This window comes from Podarcis bocagei, assembly GCF_964188305.1.
Source record: "Podarcis bocagei genome assembly, chromosome: Z".
Classification (NCBI taxonomy): domain Eukaryota; kingdom Metazoa; phylum Chordata; class Lepidosauria; order Squamata; family Lacertidae; genus Podarcis; species Podarcis bocagei.
In genome coordinates, this window is record NC_138140.1 from 13,598,921 (window position 1) to 13,609,415 (window position 10,495).

Below are 10,495 nucleotides of genomic sequence, written 5' to 3' on the forward strand. Positions count from 1 at the left end.
AAGTTAGAGGGTTATTGGAGAAAGATTATTAAGTAACCAGATTCCCTCTAGGGGGAACTCTGTGACATTACAATGGCTGTGGATGGAAAGTTACTAGTGGAAATTGAAAGAATGTTTCATTTGGTGGGAATCTTACAAGAGCAGAGTCTGGCTATGAACAAACAACTCATGACCTTGACCTCTGGAACAAGCAGCTCTGCTGAATGTATTGAGGACCTGAATGAGAAAGAATCTGCAGCTGAATCGGAAATGATAACTCAAGAAGTGGAGGAGACTAAACAAGGAAAAGAGAAAGCAAAGATGGAAAGTACCAACCAGAAGCTTACATCAGTGGAATATAAGCAAGGAGACTTTTGGATTACATTGACTACAAATCTGCGAAAGATGCAAAAGACGAAGGAGGAGGCCCCAGGAGTATATGGAATACAGGAACTTAAAATAAAGAAGAAATATGATTGGGGCCTTCACTCTGACTCTGAAGATGCATGGCCTGCAGAACTTTTGCAGCAGTTGTTTTCAAATGTCCTTGTGGGAAGAGAACCTGGTTTGATGGGGACAGAACTCCTTCGAGATTCGACGACCAATATAAAGGACTACCAACAAGACCGGCGGAGAGGGACTGAAAGAGACTTGAAAGCTTCGGACGTGAGGAATCCAGGCTAAGAACTGTTATTTTGGACATGTACTGGGGAAGGGACGAAAATCGGGGATGGGAGGGAGGGAAAAATAGAACGTTAAAAACACTCAGGATTTTTGGGTTTAGTTAATTTGACCTTTACCTAAGACAAAATGGGAAATCGATGGAAGGGAATTTGAGTCCAACTTAGAAAAAACTTTTTTTTTTAAATAAAAGAGGTAATATTAAGATGGTTAAGAGGAGAAATACCAATTTGCTGACACAATTATGGGAATGGGGATGCATGAAGGGGGGTGGGGGGAAGTCAAGGAACAAGGTTAAGAAAGTAGGATTTTCTGAAATTATACATGTTTTTGTCTTTTGTCTTTTCTGTGTGTGTTATGTATTCATAAAAGGTGAAAAACCAATAAAAATTAATTAAAAAAAAACATTGTTGCTAAGGTGCTCCCCTAGAGGAGACTAAGAACATAGCTGGGGATTTTCCATTACAAGGTCTGGAAACTTTCCCATAGGAAAGGAATTTGAACTGCGCAAGCGACCTTGAACTTTTGAACAACAAAGCAATGAATCAGGATAAGCCCCAGCCAACAAGAATTAAAACCAGACAACAGCAACGAAAACAATCAATAGTAGTACCTCCTGTCACAGAAAAAGAGGACACAGGACAGACTGCTGTAAAAAGCACAGCTGCTGAAGAGAATTTAACCGCATCATTAGATAAAATATTTGGAGCTTTGGAAAAACTATCAGCTAAAATTGATTTAAATACCACAACTATTAGCTCCAATACACAAGCAATCGACAGACTGGTTCAGGAATCTAAATTGACAAAGAAAATTGCTGAGGAAGCTAGAGAAAAGGTGCTGGTGGTAGAAGGAAAATTGCAACCAATTAACAAGCAAATAGGCACAACTGTCCCTACAAGGCACAACTGTCCCTACTGAAATTGAAAGATAAACAGGCCAATTTGAGGATCAGGGCGGTTCCGGAATCGGAAGAAGGGAATTTGAGTGAATTCCTTTCGCAGGAATTCGAAGACTTTTGGGGCCTTGATCCAGAGAAAGATTTCAAGATAGTGACAGCTTTCAGACTTGGCAGAGGGAATAAAGAGGGAAGAAAGAACAAGGTAAGAGACTGTTTGGTTACGTTTGGATCTAAAGAAGAGAGAGATAAAATACTGAGCCTACACTATCAAAAAACACTGGAAATAGAGGGTTCAAGGATAGAAATTTACAAAGATATCCCAAAACATCTACTGGATCTTAGAGGAAAATACGGAGACCTGGTGACCTTGTTAAGAAGAAACAGCATTGTCTTCCGGTGGGAATTCCCTCAGGGGTTGTCCCTTACTTATAAAGGGGAAAAGGTCAAGATAAAATCCGAAGAGGATAAAGAGAAGTTTCTGAAAGTTCACGAGGAAGATCTATACAAGGAAGCGGACAACAGAGACCCAAGGCCGAAACCCGGAATTTTGGACTTAACAAAGCCAACATTGGAGGATAAACCAAAAGTGATACCACCCACAGATCAAGAACAAGCTTTGGGAGCAGTTGGAGGAGGAGCAGAATAACTTCACAATGTCTCTGCAAGTATTAAGTTGGAATATTCGAGGTTTGAATTCCCCGGACAAGAGGAAAAAAGTTTTTCATATGCTGAGAAAGGAAAAATTGGATTTGATATGCTTACAAGAAACCCACGTGACCAGACTACACAGGAAAGTATTAATTAACAAAAGATTAGGACAAGAATTTATCTCATCAGACAAGGTCAAAAAGAGAGGAGTGGTGATCTATGCAAAGGAAAATCTATCACCTAAATTTGTATTTAAAGACGACCAAGGAAGATATGTAGCCATTGAAATACAATTCCAAGGTGAGAAATTTTTGATAATAGGGATATATGCACCAAATGAGGGGAAATCAGAATTCTACAAGAAATTGCATGAGACATTGTTGGACTATATGGACTTAAACATTATCATGCTTGGAGATATGAATGGAGTGGTATCCACAAATATGTATAAGTCGGAAAGGCAAGTGGTGACAAAAGATGGAAGACTACCGAAAACTTTTTTTGAAATGACAGACAATATGGGCTTATTTGATATTTGGAGAACTAAGAACCCCCTAGGAAAAGAAGGGACTTTCTTTTCTGAAGCCCAAAAGACTTAGACAAGAATTGACCAAATCTGGATAACTAGAAGAATGGCTCCCAAGATCCGTAAAACAGAAATCTGCCCAAAAACATGCTCCGACCACAACCCTGTAAAGTTGGAAATGAAACCAACAGTGACTGGATCCTTTAGATGGAGAATGAATGACACCTTGTTTAGAGATTCAGAAATCATCAAGAAGGCCCAAAAAACTATAAAAGATTATTTCGAGATAAATTTGAAGACTACAGTGGAAAAAATAACAATCTGGGACGCAAGTAAAGCTATGATGAGAGGGTTTTTGATACAACAAAATGCAATAAAGAGGAAAATTCAAAATGAAAAAAAGGAGATGATTTTGGAGAAAATAACAGAAGGAGAGAAAAAACTTAGGACTAATCCAAAATCCCAATAGATCCTGAGAGAAATTAAGTTACATCAAGTACAATATATGAAATTGATAAACCAGGACATTGAATGGAAAGTTAAGCAGATGAGACAAAAAACCTTCGAATCAGCTAACAAATGTAGGAAATTGTTAGCATGGCAACTGAAGAAGAGACAAAAACTAAATACTGTAACTAACCTTGAAGTGGATGGAAAAAACATTCAGAAGCCACAGGAGATTAGAAGCTGCTTCCAGAGATATTTTAAAGAGCTTTATACACAAGGGCCGCAGATGGAGTCGAAAATTGACCAATTTTTGAATACTAATGGATTACAAAAAATTTCTCAAGAAAATAAAGACTTTTTGAACTATAAAATATCTGAACAAGAGGTGGAAGGCGCAATCCAAAATATGCAACTGAGCAAATCTCCAGGACCTGATGGACTTACCTCCAAGTACTATAGAACTTTGAAAGACTGGCTAATTCAACCTTTGAAGGAGGTTTGCAATGAAATTATGGAAGGGAAAAAGGCACCTGAGACGTGGAAAGAAGCCTACATCACACTTATACTGAAAACTGAGTCTGAGAAGACACAACTTAAGAACTACCGCCCCATATCCCTGCTTAATGTGGATTACAAAATTTTTGCTGATATTTTGGCTAGAAGATTGAAAAAAGTTTTGGCAGAGATAATACATAAAGACCAGGCTGGCTTTCTCCCTGGAAGACACTTATCGGACAACACGAGGAATATTATTAATATTCTAGAAAAGTTGCAGTTGATCATCAATACTAAAGCAGTTTTGATTTTTGTAGATGCGGAGAAAGCCTTTGACAACATTTCTTGGAGTTTTATGAAGAAAAATCTTCAGGGGATGGGGGTTGGACAGAATTTTGGAAATGGTATAGGTGCGATATACTCTGAACAAAAAGCCAAATTGATAGTTAATAACATGGTTACTGAAGAGTTTAAAATAGAGAAAGGGACACGACAAGGTTGCCCAATTTCCCCATTGCTTTTTATTTCAGTCCTGGAGGTTCTCCTAAACATGATTAGAAGGGACCAGTTGACCCAGGGTATCCAGGTCGGAGCTAAACAATACAAACTTAAAGCTTTTGCAGATGATCTTGTTATGACATTACAGGAGCTGATACCTAGTACTAAGAGGGCCTTAGAAGTAATCCAGGAATTTGGCCAAGTGGCAGGTTTTAAACTGAATAAATTGAAAACTAAGGTTTTGGAGAAAAATTTGACACCGATAGAAAGAGAAAGGTTTCAGAATGAGACAGATTTAACAATAGTAAAGAAGGTAAAATACTTGGGGGGTCATCTAAGAATGTAAATCTTTTTAAAGACAATTATGAAAAATGCTGGTCAGAGGTGAAAAAAGACTTAGAAATTTGGACGAACTTGAAGCTTTCTTTGCTGGGTCGAATTGGTGTTATTAAGATGAATGTATTGCCCAGGATGTTATTTTTATTCCAATCATTGCAAATCGTTGATAAGATGGACTGTTTCAAGAAGTGGCAAAGAGATATATCTAGATTTGTCTGGCAGGGCAAAAAGCCCAGAATAAAATTTAAAATTCTCACTGATGCTAAAGACAGAGGGGGGTTTGCCCTGCCAGATTTAAAACTTTATTATGAGGCAGCAGCTTTCTGCTGGCTGAAAGAATGGCTACTTCTGGAGAATACAGATGTTTTGGATCTTGAAGGGAATGACAATGTATTTGGGTGGCATGCATATCTTTGGTACGGCAAGGTAAAAGCGCACAAGGCATTTAAAAAACATATTGTCAGAAAAGCACTGTTTAATGTCTGGATAAGGTATAAAGACTTTTTGGAGAATAAAACTCCAAGGTGGCTATCACCTATGGAGGCAAAAGCCTTGAAAAAACTTAACATGGAAGCCAAATGGCCAAAATACTGGGAAATTTTAGAACAAGATGGTGACAAACTGAAATTGCAGAGTTATGACAAGCTTAAGGAGAAGGTGCAGGACTGGCTACATTACTTTCAAATAAGAGAGGTTTATAACTTGGATAAAAAAATTGGTTTCCAGGTGGAAAAATCAAAGTTAGAAACAGAATTGTTAGAACCCAATGTAAAGATACTTTCAAGAATATACAATCTGCTGTTGAAATGGAATACTGAGGAAGAAACAGTAAAATCAGCAATGATAAAGTGGGCACAAGACATAGGCCATAATATTATGTTTGGTGACTGGGAGAAGTTGTGGACCACTGGGATTAAATTTACAGCATGTAATGCCTTAAGAGAGAATATTATGAAAATGATGTATAGGTGGTACATGACCCCAGTCAAGCTTGCAAAGATATATCATTTGCCCGATAATAGATGTTGGAAATGCAAAGAGATTGAAGGTACATTCTTTCACCTTTGGTGGACGTGCCCGAGGATTAAAGCCTTCTGGGAAATGATATATAATGAACTGAAAAGGGAATTTAAATATACCTTCTTGAAGAAACCAGAGGCCTTTCTCCTGGGTATAGTCGACCAATCGGTGTTAAAGAAGGATAGAACTTTCTTTAGGTACGCTACAGCAGCAGCAAGAATCCTTATAGAAAACATTGGAAGACAGAAGATGTACCCACCGTGGAAGACTGGCAGATGCAACTAATTGATTACATGGAGATGGCGGAGATGACTGGCAGAATCCGAGACCAGGGAGAAGAGCCAAGTGGAAGAAGATTGGGAAAAATTTAAGATATATTTGCAGAAATACTGTAAAATTTCTGAATGTTGATGACATTGAAATGAATTGTGGAGGCTCTAGTAACAAGATAAAAACTTAAGATCAAACCAATAATTAGATAAATTAAGGGCTATGAATTTGCTGAACCAACCCTTAAAAGGGATACAAGAATGGGAGATGTGAGGAAGTCAGGAAAATATGTGAATTTTAGATATAAAATAAGAAAGAGGGAATTTTTGTGTCTTTTGTATATGCGTTTTTTTCTTTTTATGTATTTATGTATTTTTGTATTTTAGTGTTTAATGTATTGTGTGTTTTTATATCTTTTTTTCTTTGTCCTTGTCCTTGTCCTTGTTAAAACCCAATAAAAAAACTTTATAAAAAATAAAAATAAAATAATAGTCTAGTTATGGGAAAGCACACCTTGGTTTTGGAACACTTTGGTTTTGGAACAGACGTCCGGAACTGATTAAGTTTGAGAACCAAGGTACCACTGTAAACAAAAATAAAATTGTAAAGGAATCCATTATTGGAAAGATACAAGCCCAGCCCTTGCGGTTTACCCTTCCCCACATGGGACAATTCACTGTCAGGAAGGTGGGGAGAGGGACTAAACCTGGCTGAACACAAGTGGTTTTCCCTACAGACATTCAGAAGTATCTCATCTCAGGGTTGTTCTAGGAGTAGAAACATACCAGTTACCCCACATCCTAGCCCACTTCCCTGCACTCCTGAGAGCCAGAAACTTGCAGATTAAAACAAACGAACAAACACTAAGACATCTTCAAACATTAAATTTCTAGACTTCGCCCCAAACTTCATGCTATACCAAGGGGTGAAGTGCACATTTTAAATGCCTGACAGCACCCCAAACAGATGGTCCGAATGAAACAAACCCGTGGACTGCCTGCCAAAGGTACTCTGTTTGCCGTGGGTTCAAGTGCCCCAGTTGGTTCTCCAGCTCCCACCCATTCAATGTTGGCTGCTGTTTTCTCGTGTCATTACCCGTCCCCTCTCTTTTCCATCCTGAAGCATCAGCCAAGGAAGGCGTGGGCAGTGGGGGGTGAATTAAACAGCTAAGGTTTCCAAAGGCAATTCTGCGTTTGCACAACAGCAATCCTCTGGAATAGCTGCATGACCTTGTGAGAGATACGAAAATCTATCCCGTATCATCCCTAAGCAGTTCTTATAGGATTCCAGCTAGAGAAAAACCACAAGTGGCAACATGCATGTTTGAAGGGCTCCCAAGAGAAGCGAGCGGAACAGAGATTGTGAGCTTGGCTTCTCCTTCTGGGGCGTGACATTCTGGGAAGACATAGATCAGGGGTCAGCAAACTTTTTAAGCAGGGGGCAGTCCATGGTCCCCAAAACCTTGTGGGGGGCCAGACTATATTTTGAATATTGGGGGGCATCTGCAGTTCTCCATAAATTTCTGAACTACAACTCCCACTGGGTATATGTCACTCTGACCTTTGCTCACTGCCAGCGTTGCCAAAAGCAGCAGTGCAGTGCCCTTATTTTGAACACCTAAAATGTCACAGTGTAAAGGGCACTAGAAATCTTTCTTAGGGTTCCTTTTGTAGAAGGAATCTAAGACCACAAAACACCTCCATTCAGTCCTGTTACTGGCACCCACTTTAGGGCAGGAGTTAGAATGCCAAATTGTGACCTGGGAGATCAGGGTGCAGACCCCCACTTGGAGATGAAGCTCACTTTGTGACTCTCTCTTAGTGTAACATTAGCACGGAAGAAGTGGTCCCTGCCGCCCGCACCCAATCATCATGAGAGGCGAACTTTTTAGCCACTGCATGCTCCAAAGCTAAGCATGTAAGAAACAGTGAAAACACAAGGCACTTCGGTTTCAGCTCAATGCTGGCTCTGCTCAGAGTTGGTCCACTGAAATGGGCGGGCGTAACCAAGGCATAGTTTAGTCGGATGCAACCCAGCGCCTCCCAATTCATCCTTAGCTGGCCGAAACCCCGCCCATTTCATCCTCACCAGCAACGCTGTGAGGCAGAGAGACAGAAAGAAGGAAAAAGAGAGAAAAAGAGAGAAGGAACCTTGCTGGCTCAAAGACGCCTAGCTCAGCTGAACTTCGCCTCTCTCTCAGCGCCTAACAGCAGGTATTTGCAGACAAAGCCCTCTGCATGTGCTCGGAATCACCCTTCGCAAGCCTGCACCCACCCACCCCAGCCCCACATGCTGCCCCAGCCCCACATACAGCTCTAGTCCCACATGCTGCCCCAGCCCCACATACAGCTCTAGTCCCACATGCTGCCCCAACCCCACATGCTGCCCCAGCCCCACATACAGCTCTAGTCCCACATGCTGCCCCAGCCCCACATACAGCTCTAGTCCCACATGCTGCCCCAGCCCCACATACAGCTCTAGTCCCACATGCTGCCCCAGCCCCACATGCAGCCCCAGCCCCACATGCAGCCCCAGCCCCACATGCTGCCCCAACCCCACATGCAGCCCCAACCCCACATGCTGCCCCAACCCCACATGCTGCCCCAACCCCACATGCAGCCCCAGCCCCACACACAGCTCTAGTCCCACATGCTGCCCCAGCCTCACATACAGCTCTATCCCACATGCTGCCCCAACCCCACATGCTGCCCCAACCCCACATGCTGCTGCCCCAACCCCACATACTGCCCCAGGCCCACATACAGCTGTAGTCCCACATGCTGCCCCAGCCCCACATACAGCTCTAGTCCCACATGCTGCCCCAGCCCCACATACAGCTCTAGTCCCACATGCTGCCCCAGCCCCACATGCAGCCCCAGCCCCACATGCAGCCCCAGCCCCCCACACAGCTATGGTCCCCTCACACAGCCCCGCCCCCTCACGCGGACCCAAAGACACCCGCACACCCCGCATCTCCCCCCACGCAGAGAGGCGCCGCATTCTCACCCTCCCGTCGGAAGCTGGAAGGCCTCGTCTTCTTCATCCATGTCCCCCAACATCCTGACGGCCCCTCGCTCCCCGCGCCCCTCGACTAAGCCCAAGCCGGGAGGCGAGAGCCGCAAAGTGCGCGGCTGCAATTTCTCGGCCATGGCTCAAGCGCTGGGCTGCAGAAGCGAAACTAGCAAGCCAAAGCGGCCGGCGGCATTCGCGGTCCCCAAACGGGCCAAACTTCCACGCGGAGGGAAGAAACGCGTGCACGGGGACGCCAGCGATCAGCTGTTGCTGCCGCTGCCGCGAATTTGGCGGCGGGACTCTTAAGTTTGACGGAAAGGGAGGGGGACACGGCTGGACCAATGGGAAGCTGGTTTCTGGGAGAGGGAGGCGGGAGGGCGGGTGACGCTCGCTCGATGCTGGCCAATGAGGTGGCGCCTCCGCTCGCCGGGCGAAGAAGGGACGCGTCTGAGGAGATCGAGGGAAGGAAGAGAAGGCGAGGAAGGCGCAGGTAGCTAACTTCCGAATCTTCTCATTGTGCTATTTACACTTGGTCTGGCAAAACACATTTCTTTCTTCTTATTTAGCGTTCTCGTTTAATACCCATAAACTTTTACTATGTACATTCTCCATATTCCAAGATTCATTCTAGGTCTGTCAGGAGATTAACGTTGCCACTCATTTTTAAGATCTTCCTTAAATGTTATCCGATCTTGATTAACTTTTGGTATTGAATTTCCTCTTATTCTCCCTGTTGTTCTGGCAAGTTGTAGATCTTCTATCATTTTTGCTTGCCAGTCCGTTTTTGTGGGGATGATATCACTGTTACCAGAAACAGCAGGTTCAAATTCTTTGTACTCATTCAAATCCTAACAGATGTTGGTTAGATCGGACAAATAGCTGAAGAGGAAACTGAGCTGGTGTAGCCAATAATGTGGGATTTAAGAGGTTTTTGTGGTAAGGGGAAATTGTGTGCTTTGACAATGTAGTGTGTTCACACCCTCAGTTGCTTTACTGTGTAAGTCGCTTTGAGGTACCTGAATGCAAAAATAATGTCGGATTTAAGAGGTTTGGTGATGCATCTTACTCTAAACACCCATGACATGTCGTAGAAAATAATCCAACTCTGGGATCATCTCTTGAGGTTGATTCTTGCACTGAACAAGTGGTGTGCCTTTCATTCCCACACGCTGCTCCAGTAATGTTTGCAGCTGAAGCCTACATTTCAAGAAAGTTCCAGGAATCAGTGAACAGAAGCATTGCTGATTTTTCTACAATGTCTTATAACGAGCTTGTAAAGCTAGTGTAACCTGGGTAGCCAATTCAAAATTTGTGGTCACCAGAACATGCCCTTGCTACAAAGAGTCTGCTGCACCACTGGAAGATGGAGTAAGATGAAGGACAAAGATGCAAGGGTGTGGTATCTTTCCCTGTTTCTGCACCTGCATCATCTTCCTCCAGCTCAGAGCCAGAAAGGTAAGACAGAAGTTTGTTTTGGCTCTCTGTTCACACCCAGCAAGTGTTTAGCAGAACTAAAGCAAGCTGTTCGTTTCTAACCATGTTTGGGACTGCGGAGAGCGTAATTATTTTTATCCCTCAGCAGCTCTAATGTCAGAAGAAGGCCTCAGACTTGACCCACTCGCAAGAGCACGTCTAACTCCTTGCTTTGATGAAGGGAGCAAGCAGGCCTTTTTTCTTCT

At 43.0% G+C, this 10,495-nt stretch overlaps 1 protein-coding gene across 2 annotated transcripts in view; it reads right to left on the reverse strand.

Moving 5' to 3' along the window:
• Positions 1 to 9,094, reverse strand: part of LOC308578939 (uncharacterized protein) — a 32,320-nt gene extending 23,226 nt beyond the window's left edge. For both annotated transcript variants that reach the window (XM_081179533.1, XM_081179532.1), the window contains exon 1: positions 8,811 to 9,094. In XM_081179533.1, coding sequence (XP_081035659.1) covers positions 8,811 to 8,953 — 143 coding nt within the window. In that variant the 5' untranslated portion in view covers positions 8,954 to 9,094. The remainder of the gene's footprint in view (positions 1 to 8,810) is intronic.
• Between the last annotated feature and the right edge of the window lie 1,401 nt (positions 9,095 to 10,495).